At 34.7% G+C, this 16,850-nt stretch overlaps 1 protein-coding gene across 1 annotated transcript in view; it reads right to left on the minus strand.

Moving 5' to 3' along the window:
- Window positions 1–16,850, minus strand: part of LOC131803250 (octopamine receptor beta-3R-like) — a 122,584-nt gene that overhangs the window by 11,903 nt on the left and 93,831 nt on the right. The window contains exon 7 of the mRNA XM_059124347.1: window positions 9,819–10,259. Within this exon, the coding sequence (XP_058980330.1) occupies window positions 9,819–10,259 (441 nt within the window). The remainder of the gene's footprint in view (window positions 1–9,818; window positions 10,260–16,850) is intronic.

Consider the following 16,850-nt stretch of genomic DNA (forward strand, 5'->3'; position numbering starts at 1 on the left):
AAATTAAAAACAAACAATCAAACGTACAAACATTTTGCTCTTTTGTATATATAGAAGATATGTGATAATTTTTGGAACATTTTGTAATGTGCGTAAGGTACTAGATGTGGCGAACCGGAGTGTTCCACCATCATTTGTAAGAAAAAAATCTTTTAAAACATACGTTGACAAAACTTGTAACAATCCCGGTGAATAATGTCGCTAAAGTCAGCAAAATACCAAATACAGGGTGATATGAACAAACTTCAACCAACTTCAGACTGCTGTATTTTCTAAGCCACTCGTCCGACAGCTATTAAAATTATTCCAGTGACAGCTCATTATATTGCTTACCAGCGTACAAAAGCATTTTAGTGAGAATTTTCCAGATGGATTTCAGCGTGATAGTGTGATTTCTTTATATTTGGCTGGAAAACCAAAAATGGCTATCGTTAGAGCACTCCAGCATTTAAATGTTAATAAATCTTTTGTGTCTCGTACCATCGCTCGTTATCGTGATACTGGTAGCGTAGCCCGACGTCAAGGAAGTGGACGGAAGAAAACAGCAACTTCAGCAGAAATGGTTCGAAAAGTATAGAAGCGACTTGATCGAAACTCGCGTCGCAGTGGCCGAAAAATGGCTCGTGAGCTCAACATATTGCAATAATCCATTCGGCAAATATTGAAAAATAGGCTCGGGGTAAAGCCATTGAAATTCCAAAAAGTGCAAGACCTTATACCGCTATGGAAAGAAAATAGACTCAAAAGAGCTAAAAAGTTGCCTCGCTTGGGCGCAAGTGGTGAATTGCCGAATTTGGTTGTTTCCGTCTCCGATGAGAAAACATTCGTTGTCCAGCAGTTTGTAAACAAACAAAATTATCATGTTTACTTGCCAAAGAGGTCAGCTGAAAACGTGCACCTTCGGTTGGCCACCAGAACTCAAGCGCCGGCCATGGTGGCAGTGTGGGTCGCCATAACAGCCGATGGTAGCTCTCCGCTCGTATTAATCGACAGTGGCATCAGAATGAATGCCGAATATTCTATAAATCCTTGGGCACGCAAGGATTTAATGTCCGCAGACCTTGGTCATTCCAACTGGACTAAAATACCGCAGAATAACATTCGGACAGCGTGTGACGGTTTTATTGACGTTTGAAGGCCATAATTCGTGCCAAAGGTGACCAATTCGAAAAAATCTAAACTTTTTCTAAAATTTGATGCTATTTCCGATATTTTTAGCTTTCATTCAATAAAATTTAAAGAAAAAAATGTAAAAATTATGGCTTTTGACTTTGTTGCAGTTTTTTATCTCACCCTATATATGTATCAAAATATGGAATTATATTTTTATTTAGAAAAACATTTTTTTAATTATATTTTGTTTTTTCAAAAATTTAATTAAAATTCCCAGCACAATTTAAATAATAACTATTATTTTTTTGTAGAATTTTACTTGTTTGTTGTATTGTTTTCGTATTATTAATAATGTATATTTATGTATTTTGGGTTTATAATTAAATAAACCCTGTAGAATAGATTACCAACAACTACATACACACACATAGACATAGACAGAAAATGACAGAGTAGAGTAGACAACAAGCAAATGGTTGAAATTAAAACAAAGACAATTCGGCAAACAGCTAAATTGAAATCGAAAGAAGTTTTAAGAGTAATTAATAGTAAAGAGATTAAATGGAGAAGCGTTAGAGTATTGGAAATTTATAAATGGAAAATAGAGAAGCAGAAGTTGCAATAGTTGGATGTCAGTGAAAAAAGCATCAGGAAGTCCAGGTGAGTTGAAATGTGAAAATACTAAATTTAAAAATATAAAACGACTAAAACAACAACAAATAATATGTTTTATGTGAAAAAAATCAAATTTTTTTTTTTAAAATATAGAAAACCATAAAAGTTGGTTAAGTGTGCTTTTGCTAAAAGAAACCTTAAAATGTATCCTTTATGTCTTTAAGTGAAAACGTTTCAAGTTAACAATTGCTGGGATTTTATGTAAGGCTTTACTTGACATCCATGAGGATATATATATTTTTTAAATGTAAATATATATTTTTACTTCACAATATTCTTGTTAAAGTGGCAATGCATATCAATACAACTTTTTACGTTGAGAAAGAATTCCGTGGGTGCACTTTAATGAGCTGAATCCAGCGTGTAAGTGCTTTTCAAATAATGGTAAACTATTGTGAGTCATTGTAAGCTGTGGGGATATGGAAGTCATTGCACTAGGGTATTTAATTTGAAAGAGAGGGTGTAAAAATCCTGCTTCTGAAATGAAGATTTCCCATCTCTGATTTGTGTATATTCAATGGATCTATATCTATAAAAGAGGAAAATGTTTTGACGATTGATTGTAGGTTTGTTTGTCTGAAAAAAAATTGTTAAAAAAACTGCTAAACAGATTTTCCTGCAAATTTCCGTATTTACTACAACATTGCCTGAAAGTAACATAGGCTATATACATTTTTTAAATTCCAAATGGAACTGGAGATATAGCATCAGAATCGGAGGTACCTGCAGAAAATTTTGTTTTTGAATGCACATATCTTAATCGTTTATAGATACAGTCTTCAAATTTAGAATGTCGGAAAATCGGACGGAAATAAAAAATAAATTTGCATACCGATTTTGATTCAAATTTGGCTGTAGTTCCCATATATATTTTCGGCCAATTTGACATATTCGATGCACCAAACACGATATGTGTATTCGATTCCAATAAAATTTGGAATGAGTAATGGAATTTGATCAGAAAATAATTTTACCAACTATTTTATTAAAATCGTTTCAGATTGGATATAGCTCCCATAAAAATATAATTTCGGCCTATCTCACATATTTGATGCAACAAACACTGAATGTTTGTCCGATTCCAACGAAATTTGGAATGAGTGAAGGAATTTGGTAAAAAAGTAAATTTGCGAAATTAAATGGAATGTGTAACGAAATTTGGTACCAAAATAAATTTGACCAATAAGGAAAAGTCAAAAGTCGGGCGGGGCCGACTATATGATACCCTTCACAACTAAAAAGTACGTCCCGAAATTCACTCCATTTGGGTAGATATTAGCCATTATTTGCACAATAAACCAGAAATCGGATTAAGGTTATATGAGGGGGCTATATCCAAATATTAGCCGTTTTCGATAAAATTTGGCAAAGGTATTTCTTAGCTTTATAAGATATCTGGTACCAAATTTCATTGTTTGTCGCATGCATGTGAGGGACTTAAACTACAAATCGGATGAAAAATATGTATGTCAGCTATAGCTATATATGAACCGATTTTCTCCAAATTTGATTTACTTCTTTCTGGACTAAATTAGGTAGGATGTATCAAAATTCAGGACTTTTTTGACAGATATTCGCCATTTGGTGCACAATTAACCCGAAATCTGTTAAGGATATATATTGGACCTATATCCAAATCTGAACCGATCTTGATAAAATTTGGTAGAGGTATTTCCGAGCTCTATAAGACATCTGACACCAAATATCATTGTTGTCGAATGCATATTACGAGTTTGAGGAACTTAAACACCAAATCGGATGAAACATATAGATGGAAGCTAAAGCTATATCTGAACCGATCTTCACCAAATTTGAAGCACATTCTTGTAAGCTGAATTCGGTCGGATGCAGCAAAATTCACACTATTTGGACTGATATTAGCACAAGAATGGTGCACAAGAAACCTAAAATCGGGTGAAGAGAGCTATATCTGAATATGGACCGATTTTCACCAATTTCAATTGGGTTCGTCCTAAAGCCAAACAAATGTTATTTAGAAAATTTTATCTCAATCGAATAATAAATGCGACCTGCATTTTGTTTAGAAAAAATACATGGACAGACGGACGGACGGACCAAAAAGCAACTATGGGTCTATCTCGTTTCCTTCTCCATGTTACAAACAAATGCACAAAGACATAATACCCTTACCACTATATGGTGTAGGGTATAAAAATTAAAATGAAATCAGTACAGATTTGGATATCGTTCCTATATATTTTCTCGTGCGATTTCAATAAAATTTGGAACTTCACTATATTGAAGGAACTTGAAAATTTTCAAAAAAATTCCGTAGAAAAATGAAACCTTTATGGGGCCTATACGAAAACTTGGATCTGTATAGACAATTTGTCATAGGTTGTAGAATCCATTACGAACTTCAAATACGAAATTTGAAACAAATCCGGTGAAAAATGTCGCTAAAATCTTCCAAATATACGAAGACATAAACCTTAGTAGGCGATTTTTGTCGCAGTGGCGGAAAGATGGCTCGTGAGCTGAACATATCGCAATATACCATTGGGCAAATATTAAAAAATGAGCTCGGAGTAAAGCCATTGAAAAGTGCAAGAACTTACATCGCAACAGAAAGACTCACAGACTCAAAAGAGCTAAAGAGTTGCTTCGCTTGGCCAAAAGTTGTGCACTGCCGAATTTGGTTTTCTCCGATGTCCAGCAGTTTGTAAACAAACAAAATGATCGTGTTTACTTGCCAAGGAGGTCAGCTGAAAATATGTACCTTCGGGTAGCCACCAGAACTCAAGCGCCGGCCATGGTGATGGTGTGGGCCGCCATAACATCCAATGGTCGCTTTCCGGTCGTATTAATCGACCGTGGCATCAGAAAAAAATGCCGAATATTATCGTGCAAAATATTCTGGAGGTTGTATTAAAGCCTTGGGCACGCAAACATTTTAACCGCAGACCTTGGACATTCCAATAGTACTCAGCACCATCGCACTCAGCACACGCCACCCAAGAATGGTTACAAAGTGAGGTTTCTCGCTTCATATCCAGCGCACAATGGCCACCAAAATCTTCGGATACCAATCCGTTTTTTGGTGTCTGCAGTATTTTGGAAAGCAAGGTTGACGCTAAAAAATACCAAAGTGTCGATCACCTCAAGAAGCGCTTCGCCGGGAATGGGCCAAAATATCACAGAGCAACATTCGGGCAACGTTTAATTGGCCGTTTAAAGGCAATTCGAATCAATCTAAACTTATTCTAAAATATGATGCTATTTCCGACATTTTTTGCTTCCATTCAATAAAATTTAAAAAAAATATATAAAAATTATGGCTTTTGACCTTGTTGCAGTTTTTTTTTATCTCACCCTGTATATTCAAATTCATGTTTTTACCAATGAACTCTTTTTGTATAATTTAAAATTTTTTTACCAATGAACTCTTTTTGTATAATTTAAAATAATTAATATTTTCCTGTTGGTAAATAAATGTTCCTGTAACTTTATTTTGATATTTTTGAGCAAGTAGCCTTGTAATAGTGTAGGGTGGCAAGTAAATGCAGTTGTTGTTGTTTTGCTGTTGCAGTTACATAAATAAATAATAAATAACATTGAAAGCACATTTAAAGCAAATACCGGATTTCAATTTATTCAACATTTACAATTTACTAAGCAGACAAAAGATCGAAGAAAGTAAAAAGACAAGACAAAAAAAGAAGTAGATGAAAGAAATAATACAATTAGAAGAACGATGCAATTTAGAAATGCTAAAATCGAAGCAGTTGAAGCGGTGTTTTTTGTTTTATGCATTCGGCCTTCATCTAATGGCAGAAGTTTAAGCAAGCAAATGAATTGTAAGACTGAGGGCACACATTAGACCGTATCGATTTATTTTGCTGATTTTGTACAAAATCATATTTTATATTTATATTTTATACTAATGTTATTAGTTAGAACATCTCAATAAATACATGATATTCCCTATAGTCTACCACAGCCTAAAATGTTTTGGTTCATTTGACCCCATAAATATAGGCTTCAATTCTAACCATACACGATTGTGACGATCGGACGATAATTGCGACCTGCTTATTATACTCCCAAAACATTGTGTTGTAAGGTGTAAAAAAATATTAAAACATGTACAATTCAACATTGTAAGTCAAATTAAAAAAACCCCATGCGATAAAAAATTTTCCAAACATTACAAAAAAAAAAAAAAAAAAAATCCAAATTTTTGTAGTCATCTTTTTACGCAATTTTTTAATTTTCTCAGAATTAACGACGGTCTAAATAACCTACATAGGGGGGCAAGTTAAAATATTCCAAAAAATTATTTGTCATACATTTCTGCTATTGGTACTAGAAATTAATCTTTACTAATAAAGCGCGTATCAATTGCAAATCATCATCAATTGCAATAGGGTTCTTCTTTGGCCCAATCAAATGATTTGTGGGAATTTTTATCTCAATCGAAAAAAAAAACAGCCAAGTTCGGCCAAGCAGAACTTTTAATACCCTCCACCATTTTGAAGGAAATGGAAAATTTTCAAAAAAAAAAAAAAAAAAAAAAAAAAAAAAAATGCGACGAAAAATACCACTTTGGGGACTAAACGATGACGTGGACCTACATAAGTAATTTTTTGTCATGGACTGTAGTACCTATTCCGAACTTCAAATACGAAATTTGAAACAATTCCGTTGAATATATCACTAATATCATCAAATTTGAAACAATTTCGGTCAATAATATCATTAAAACACCGAATATCGGAGGGTACCATTATGTGAGTGATATACGATATCGGGGACCTACAGACAATTTACTTAATTTTGTTATGTATTTAACTAGTGTTATTTGTCTAATCTTGTTTAGAGATTCGAACTCCCCTGAAGAAGTCGTCAAAAAGAGACGAAAAGTCGTACCAAAGACCCATTTGGCGTATGATTTTTATTGAAATAGCTTTTATTGCTTATACGACACAAAGAACATCAATTGAATATCCATTTTACGCAGGGCCAGGTAAACCGAATATGATAATAAACTATTCCAATTAATTGACATTAATGGAATATGTTTAGTAAGAAACAGACCTTTCAAGAACTACAAGGACACACCTTTCAAGAACCCCAAGTCAAGATTCAGCTGATTTGGTTGGTGTGGAATTAACGTTATATGAGGGCTATACCATTTCCAATACCAATCAGCCTGTATATAATATCAACCTTTGTGTTCAAAGCTGTAGATTAAATAATAGGGGCTCTATTTTAATTTCAACAGACAGACAGACGGACGGATTGACAGACAGACCGACATCGCTAAGCCGCCTTATAATTTTATTCGGAACAGGAATGCATATATACATTTGGGGTCTCCGACGAATATTTCGAGGTATTAGCAAACGGAATGACAAATTTAATATACTCTCCATTGTATAGCGGAGGGAATTAAAAATTGGGAGAACAACTTTCTTCCGGGCACTGCAGTATTGCACTTTTCTGTTCTCCCAATAGTTTGTGTGTGTTTGTGTAGATAGAATAACGCTGACATTTGCATCATTCTACATAAAGATGGATATTCGGAAAGTAAAAATCTTTTAAAAACGGATTCGTTATAGGTTAAATTCTGATTTATGGGATAATGAATTTTTCGCAATTGTAACCCATTTATGTCATGGGTCAAATCATATGAGACTGATTTTAACCTCAGCTTTATGGCCACAAATTGCTTATATTTTTAAGGTGCAGTCAAAATGCTCCATATCGACGGACAAAACGTGCTCTTTCGAAATAACAAAACGAAATGGACAATATTAGTCCACACTTCGTTCTCTATAAAAGCTTAACGTTTTGAACAATATAACATAAAATATATTTTAATAAACGGATATAGGCTGAGAGTACACATCCGTCGGCATACTCGACTGATACTTTTTACACCCTCAGCCATATGGCTACAGAGGGTATATATCGGTCGAAACGTGTTTAGTCGAAATTACGGTTTTAGGTCTCTTTGGACTAAAACCGTTTCTGAACATTTGAAGTCGATCTAGCGATGTCCGTCGGTCCGTCCGTTCGTCTGACTGTCTGGATGACTGGTGCACACGATAACTCTCGAAGGGAGTATCCGATTTGGTCCAAACTTGGTATATCGAAATGTTTTTGTCAAACTCAGATCGAGTTCGGAGATGGACAACTTCTGGTACATCCCACACAAAAGGTCGAAATTTTCAAAAAATATATTTTTTTGCACAGAAAGAGAAAGGATAAACCGATTTTGCTCCAACTTTGTAAATCCTAATATTTGCATCAGTGCTAGGTTAGGTGTGAAAATGGTCAATATCGGTCCACGCTATCAAGTACCTCCCCCACAAATGGTCAACATTTTTAATAAATACAACTCTCATAAAATGTGATGCAATTTCGCACATCCCAATATTCATATTAATCCAAGGTCTGATGTTAAGATGGAATATATCGGTCCACTTCTTCTGGTACCTCCCCCACAAAGGGTCGAAATTTTCAAAAAAAAATATTTTTTGCAGAGAAAGAGAAAGGATAATCCGATTTTGCTTCAACTTTCCAAATCCTAATATTTTTGTCAGTGTTAGGTCAGGTGTAAAAATGGGCAATATCGGTCCACGCTATCAAGTACCACCCCCACAAATGGTCACAATTTTGAATAATTACAACTTTCATAAAATGTTATGTAAGAGTCCGATTGTCTTCAAATTTCACACATCCCAGTGTTTATATTAACCCAAGGTCTGGTCTTAAGATGGAATATATCGGTCCACTCCTTCTGCTACCTCCTCCACAAAAGGTCGAAATTTTCAATATCCATTAAGCTCATAAAACGCGAAATCAACATTGGATTCCATTTAAACTTGGCACATCTGAGTATTTCTATCTACACAGGATCTGTTAAAAAACCGTAGAGATCGGACCATTCCTCCTGGTACCTCCCCACAAAAGGTCAAAGTTTTGAATAACCAAAACGTTTATAAAATCCGAAATAAGCATCAGGATATCTTTATATTTCACACATCCCATTATTTCCACTAACATATCCATTGTGAAGATGGGATATATCGGTTCACTCCTTCTGGTACCTCCCCCTCAAAGGCTCAAAATTTTTAATGTCCATGAAGCTCATAAAAAGCGAAATTTACATTCGATTCCATTTAAGACTAGGTACATCCCAAAATTTTCATTAACACAACACAGTCCAAGCCTAGCACGTCGCAATGTTTACAGCATAATTATTTAAGTCCGATACGAAATAGCCAATATTGGCCCATTCCTTCGGAACCAGTGAATAAGGGGTTAAACATTTGAATAACCATAACAGAAGTCAAACTATTTTTAAATAATCGAACATTGGCTGAGGGTATACATCTGTCGGCAAAACCGATCGATAGCAGGAGAATAACTTTTATATATTTATATATTTCTTTTGGAAAATATGACAAAAAATTAGGATAACCTTAAAAAATGTCAATAACTTTCGCTTAATGACTTCGGCTATCCTATTTTTAGCGAATTTGGTTCGTGACGGCGAAAGCTAAGGTTTAAAAAACATAGCCCAAGTTGAAACCCACAGAAATTTTTATATTATTCGCAAAGCTTTTAAATATCTAAAAAAAATAATAATAAAATCCAATCAAGACATAATCGATACGGTCTAATGTACGACGAGAGTAAGATTCAATTAGGAATGCATTATTTTATTGTTGTTGCTATTGTTGCAGTGATTGTGGTGGCTTTAGTTTAAGAAGCATTATTAAAATTGTGTGGCTGTTGTTATTGTTGTTTTTTCTATTGTTGTACTTGTACTTGTTGTTGTTATTATTGTTCTTGTTGCTGCATTTGATGTAGTGGTTATGTGTATGATTTCCAAACAACAACTTTGTATTCATTTCAATTCTTGTTTTATTTTTTTTTTTTTTTTGTATTGGTTTCTTCTGTGGGCATTGTTTCACCTCTTGTTGTTGTTGTTCGCTTGTTGTTTTTCTTTTGTTTTGTTTATTTTTTCGTTTTGGGTTTTCTTTCTAATTCAAACTCACCATTTGCCCCACACTGACATCCGGCCGGGTTTCGTTGCTTTCGGTTACGGTACAACCATCGATTTCTGTGCCAGAAGCTTAACCTTTGTGCCATTGTCTTTGTTTTGTGACGCGTTTGCTTATCGTTTCGCTTGCTATTTTCCGCTTGGTGTTGAGCTTTCAAAGCAGCTCCACAATAGAGGCATTTGGTGCGTTCACCACCCCTGGTCATACTATTGACACTGAAGGTAAGACACTTGGTGACTCTGCCATCACCACCAACGCCACCGCCACTACCACCGCCACTACCACCACCACTGACACCATCGACACCGCCATTGTGGTGATGCTGTGTGGCCACATTGTGGTCAAGCATTTGTTCGACTTCCTCCTCGTCGACAAAAATGCAAATGCCACCGCGTCGTTTCAACGACGATTTACTTGAGAAATCAGGATCAAATTCTGTTATTTGAAATGCAATGGTTGGTTGTTGGATTGAGGGCGGGTGGGAATTTTTGCATTCCAGGTGGGCAAACGATTATTGTTGGTCGACACAGACACACACACATATATACATATGTATTTTTTGGTTGATTTTTCATTAGGATTGTAGTAGTAGTTGTTGTTGTGGTTGTTGATAGGTAGTTGAAGGTATTTTTTTTGTACAATTTTTTTTGTTCAATTTTTAAATATATACAAAAGAAAGTTATAGGAATAATAATTTTAGTTAGGGTTTTATTTACAATTTTTATTTTTATTTTCATTTCTAGAGATAATTGATTATTGACTTGGGTGAAAATCTGAAATTGAAATGTATGTAACTGATAACGAAACGCTTCCATGCTGAAGGCATGCATTGTTTTTGTTTTTCAGAATGACTTTCGAAAGCAGAGAGAAGTTGTTGTTATTGTTGTTACTGAGAAATGAAATGACAGCTGAGTAGAAGAGAAGAGAGGAAAGTGAAGTCCTTACATAACTGGTCTTACCTACTTTGTCTTAATAGAGGCGCAAATGAGAGGTACACTTCCATTAACAATTAGGATCTCAGAATCTGAGGTGTTTAGGATATAAATATATCCATTAATTATAGAGAAGTTTTTTCACACGGTTTGCTGTTATGGCATATTAAATACGGTATAACCTTCAGCATGGATTCTGTAAAAGGAAGGCTGCTACTGGTTGGATATGGTTTTTTTCCATTTGTTTGCCAGTACATGATAATATTTGAAATGCTAGCATGGAATTGATGTACTACATTTAATATTCTGCGCAATTCTCAATAGCTTTATCTGGGCTGCAAGGCCATTTGTAATTAAAAACAAAATAGAAAAAATGTTTACGATTTCTCAAATGTTGTAGCAGAAGGATATAACTCATTTTTTAAATTGCTCTAATTCGTTTAAAAAATATGGTGGCTGAACTTTGTTCAAATCGGATCTCTAATCGAATAGTGTAGGGACTTGACCGAGATTTTCATATCATATTTCTATTGATAAGGCATTTTGAATTTTTTTGAGCAAATTTTTAATTCTCTTTGGATTGGAAACCTCTTTTCAATATATGTTAAGCATATGAGTCCACGTTCGGCAAAGTTGAATATCCTTTCGTTATTTTAAAAATACATTTATTGTAGTTGAGAAAGTAAAATGTTTGTGAGTAAAATAAACAAGTAAAAAGGCAGAAAGTTCGGCCGGGCCGAACTTTGAATACCCTCCACCATTTGGAAAGATTTAGGAAATTTTTAGAAAAATTTCTGTTGAGAGTAAGAGTTGAGTAAATGTTTTTTCAAATTTCTGTAGTCTTAACATAAAGGTGTTTTACATTTTTGAATCGAACGAATCGAATTCATAGCTTTGTCACACGGACCTGACGATTTGTTTATCTTCTTCATTGCTGGCGAGGGCAAGTTTGTATTTGTGTAATAGGGGCCCACTTAGCGAATGATTTTTACTGAAATGGCCTATATTGCCTATACGACACATTGAACATTAATTGTATGTCCATTTTATGCAGGGCCAGACAAACAGAGTATGAAAATAAACAGTGTTCAGTATTTTTTCGAAGTACGAAACGAAACAAAGCCGATATGAAGATAGCTAGCCTTTTTTACTTCGGAAACAAAAAAAAAATGTATTTTGCTGGATTGGAAAGGAAACAGTACAAACTCATTGAAAACGATCCCTGCATAATAACATATTACAAACAATGTACAATCTAATATAATATATACCTTTTTATTCATTTATTATTTCCATTAATGGAATTTAGAAGAACAACTCTAAATTTAACAGCCATCGTCTCGTTTGAAAATATTACTTGTCGATTTGCTCGCAAACTACAGCTCTGTTACTCACATCCGAAGTAGAATTAGGCAATCGTATTGTTTGTGTACTTCTGGCATGTAAATGTTTATGGTTTTGTTTGGAGTACAAACCTATTGAAAATAAGTAAAAAAGCTGGGCCGAACTTTTTATACCCTCCACCATTTGGAAGAAACTGTTATATGGGGCTATACGAAGACGTGGATGTAGAAACAGTTCCGAACTTCAAATACGAAGTTTTAAACAAGTCCGGTGAATAATGTCGGAAAAATCATGAAAATAACGAATATCTGGGGGTACCGTTATATAGGGCTATACGATGTCGTAGACCAACATTTACAATTCTCTTGTAGAGAATAAAGTACTCACAAGGAACTGTTTGTGTGGACTTTTAAACAATTCCGTTGAAAAATGTGGCTAATATCATCAAAATACCGAATATCGGGAGATACAATTGTATGCGGGATATAGGATATCGCGGACATATATACATAAATCTCTTTCAGGGGATGAAGTACTTACAAGGAACTCTTTGTGTGGATTTTCAGACAATTCCATTGAAAAATGTGTCTAAAATCATCAAAATACCGAATAATGGGGGATACCGTTATATAGGGCTATACGATCGTGGACCTATTTAGACAATTCCCTTTCAGGGGGTAAACTACTCACAAAAAACTCCTTATGTGGAATTTCAGACAATTCCATTGAAAAATGTGGCTAAAACCATTAAAATACCGAAAATCGGGGGGTACCATTATATGGGGCAACACGATATCGTGGAACTATATAGACAATTCTATTTCAGGGGGTAAATTACTCACAAAGAACTCCTTGTGTGGAATTTCAGACAATTCCGTTAAAAAATATGGCTAAAATCATCAAAATATGGAATGTCGGGGGTACCGTTATATGGGGCAATATGATATCGTAGACCTATATAGTCAATTCTCTTTCAGGGGGTAAAGTGCTCACAAAAAAACTCCTTGTGTAGAATTTCAGACAATTCCCTTATTCCCTTGGTTGCGAGATAGTCATTCTTAATGCCAAATATTGTTTTTTTTTTATAAAAATAACGTTTATCTATTGGTGTAGAAAACATTGTCATTTTTCTGCAATAAATAAACGATATTTTCGTAAAACAATAATGATGGGATTAAGCCTGAATATATTGAAACAACAAAATAACACGTATATCTTAATTGAAAAATGTCAATATTTTTCTGTTTTCCTTTTTATATTTTAACCCATACGGATACAGAGGGTAAATATAATTGAATACGGCCAAAATTTGCCTCATCGAAATAATTGTTTTTGGTCTCTTTAGATGAAATCCGTTTCAGGACATTTGGAGACGATCTAAGAGTGTCCATCTATCTGTCTGTCTAGCTGGTGGGCACAATTTCGAAGGAAGTATTCGATTTGGTCTAAACTTCGTAAATCGTATTATTATTATCAAACTTAGATCGAATTAGTAAATGGGCAAAATCGGTCAACTCCTTCTGGTACCTCCACACAAAAAGATCAACATCTTCTTAAAAAATAATTATTTAATAGGATAAGAAAGGATCATCCTATGTTCAAACTTTGCAAATCCCATTTCATCAAATACCTACCCCACAAAGGGCCAACATTTTGATTATTTATAACTCTTATAAAATATGAAATAAGGGTCCGATTATCTTCAAATTACACAAATTCCATTATTTTTACTAACACAAGATCTTCTGTGAAAAAAACCGATTCCATTCTGACTTGACACATGAAGATAGTAGAAATCGGACCATTCCTTTTGGTACCACCCGCACAAAGGATCAAACTTTTGAATAACCAAAACCATCAAAAAATCGGAAATATGCATCGGGTTCTCTTCACATCCCAATATGCTTTAATAATTATGCGCATTGAATTAATTATTCGCAATATGTTTTAACAATTATTCGTTTAAATTAAATGTTCGATTTTTATTAAAATTTCCTAATTATTTTATTATTGTTAGATAAAGTGGAACAAAAATTATCACACATCTCATTGGGAGTGAAAGAAGTAGGCGGTATAATCCGTTCTGGAACGCTGTAATATTTATATCAGACTTATGCCAGATACGAAATGAACAATATTGGCGCATTTCTTCGGAACCACCCCTAGTTTGAATAATCATAGCCTAAGTAAAAAAATCCTTCTCTTCCGTTATCATACAATTTGCATGTTTGGTTCTGTACTTCATCGGTTCACGCTTAGGCGTATATATACTTCACCCTATTTTCTTTATTTTGCAGCTCCAATTTTCTAATGTATTTTCTAACTGAATATGTTTACATTACGAGATTCTTATTAGGTAGAATTTTTATGACGGTAATTCCTGATTGCGGCATTTTGTTGGTACCTGATATAACTTCCAACCAATTCTTGACATTTCGGGTTCTTATTAGGTCCACCATTTGGTATAGCTTCCATTTTGTTTATTTAAATATTTATGTCTCAATTTTCAAACGAGTCAGCTGGTCCTATTTTTTTAAGTCAGCCTAATAATATTTCCAGTATTTTTGAAGTTTTCCAGATACCACAAGCCACAAATGATGAAGATTTTAAGACAATTGGTTATAGCCAACAGCATCATGTGTTGGAAGTGTTATATGTTTGATTAGGCCAAAAATTACTTATCACCTCGAAATATTTGTTCACGATATAAGAAACTATGTATGGATCTTCCTATCTTGCTGAGCTGAGTCGATCTAGCTTTGTGTGTCCATCCGTCTGTTCATGTTATGTTACTTTTTAATTTCACTTTTATTCTTCAGTGTAAGTTTTTCTTACTAAATTATAAAAAAACGACCTCAGATTCTGAGTACCATCCTGCCTATCTCCCTTTTTTTCGACGTTTGAATTCCATTACATCACTAATTCGTCGAATGCAATATACATATATTAATCTTTTTTGTTTTACTACCAACAAATGCGTTTCGGGCTAATTAACCGGACCAAATGAGAGCCAAATGGGATTCCATGATGCTAATTAATGGACAAATGTGAGCCCGGCTGCCTACACCAATCAAAGTTGGCAGCTACACCAACTGGGAATGGAACGTGGCAACGTTAACGCCTAAAGAACATGGGTGTAATTAATAACATTTACAAGATACATAGAAAGAGAGAGTGAGAGGAAAAGAGAACACAAAAAACATAAAAACGAGAACAGAACAGAACACAAATGAAGAACACACGTTGAACAGATGGTCAATAACACAACGAATTAACAAACGAACGAAACGAAAACCGAAAACCAAACGCTTGAAATGAAACACAATTTAAGACAATTCACTTAACGTCAACTTTAACGCAAAACATTTCGATGGACAAAAAATAGTTTTGTTTCCCCACCCAAAAAAGAATATAGGAATTGTAGACCAGCTGTATTCTAAACTACAAATGAAAAGTTGATACATTTTCTTGAAATGAAAAGAAGGTGAGATAAATAGAAAGCTTAAGAGCTTTTTACGGTGATGGAAAATAAAGAAATGTGTTTAGAAGATATGGTGTTGATGATGGATTTTTTTTTATTTTTATTAATTGTTCAGTGGTTTTTAGATAATGATATGGTTATTGGTTGGCTATTTAAGTTGTAATATATATAAGTTGTTATAGATAAATAACTATAAAATGTTACATAATATTAGTTAGAGAATAAAAAAATTAGCAGATTTTGATCATGGGATATTTTGCAAACAATTTCTTAAACTAGTACACAATCTTGACATTTTTCCTTTAACTTATATATAAAATTAAAAAAAAAAAAATTGTTGTCTCTTAAGCTAGGGCAAGTATCTTGAATTAAGGAGAGATTTCTGAAAACTAAAAACTACTAGAAAATACAGGGTGAGATAAAAAAGTGTAACCAACTTTAGACTGCTGTCATTTCTAAGCCACTCGTAAAGAAGCGACTTGATCAAAACCCGCGTCGCAGTGGCCGAAAAATGGCTCGTGAGCTGAACATATCGCAATATTCCATTTGGCAAATATTGAAAAATGCGCTCGGGGTAAAGCCATTGAAATTTCAAAAAATGCAAGAACTTACACCGCAACAGAAAGACTCAAAAGAGCTAAAGAGTTGCTTCGCTTGGCCGAAAGTGCTGAACTGCCGATTTTGGTTTTCTCCGATGAGAATACATTCGTTGTCCAGCAGTTTGTAAACAAACAAAATGATCGTGTTTACTTGCCAAAGAGGTCAGTTGAAAATTTGTACCTTCGGTTGGCCACAAGAACTCAAGCGCCGGCCATGGTGATGGTGTGGGTCGCTATAACATCCGATGATCGCTCTGCGCTCGTATTAATCGACCGTGACATCAGGATAAATGCCGAATATTATCGCGAAAATATTCTGGAGGTTGTATTAAAGCCTTGGGCACTCAAACATTTTGGCCGCAGATCTTTTATACATTCCAAAAGGACTCAGCACGCGCCACCCAAGAATGGTTACAAAATGAGGTTCCTCGCTTCATTTCCAGCGCACAATGGCCAAAAAAATCTCCGGATACCAGTCCGTTGGACTATTGTGTCTGGAGTATATTGGAAAGCAAAGTTGGCACTAAAAATACCAAAGTGTCGATCACCTCAAGCAAGCGCTTCGCCGGGAGTGGGCCAAAATACCGCAGAGCAACATTCGGGCAGCGTGTGACGGTTTCATTGGCCGTTAGAAGACCATAATTCGTGCCAATGGTGACCAATTCGAACA

Source organism: Musca domestica, unplaced genomic scaffold, assembly GCF_030504385.1.
Source record: "Musca domestica strain aabys unplaced genomic scaffold, Musca_domestica.polishedcontigs.V.1.1 1, whole genome shotgun sequence".
Classification (NCBI taxonomy): Eukaryota; Metazoa; Arthropoda; class Insecta; order Diptera; family Muscidae; genus Musca; species Musca domestica.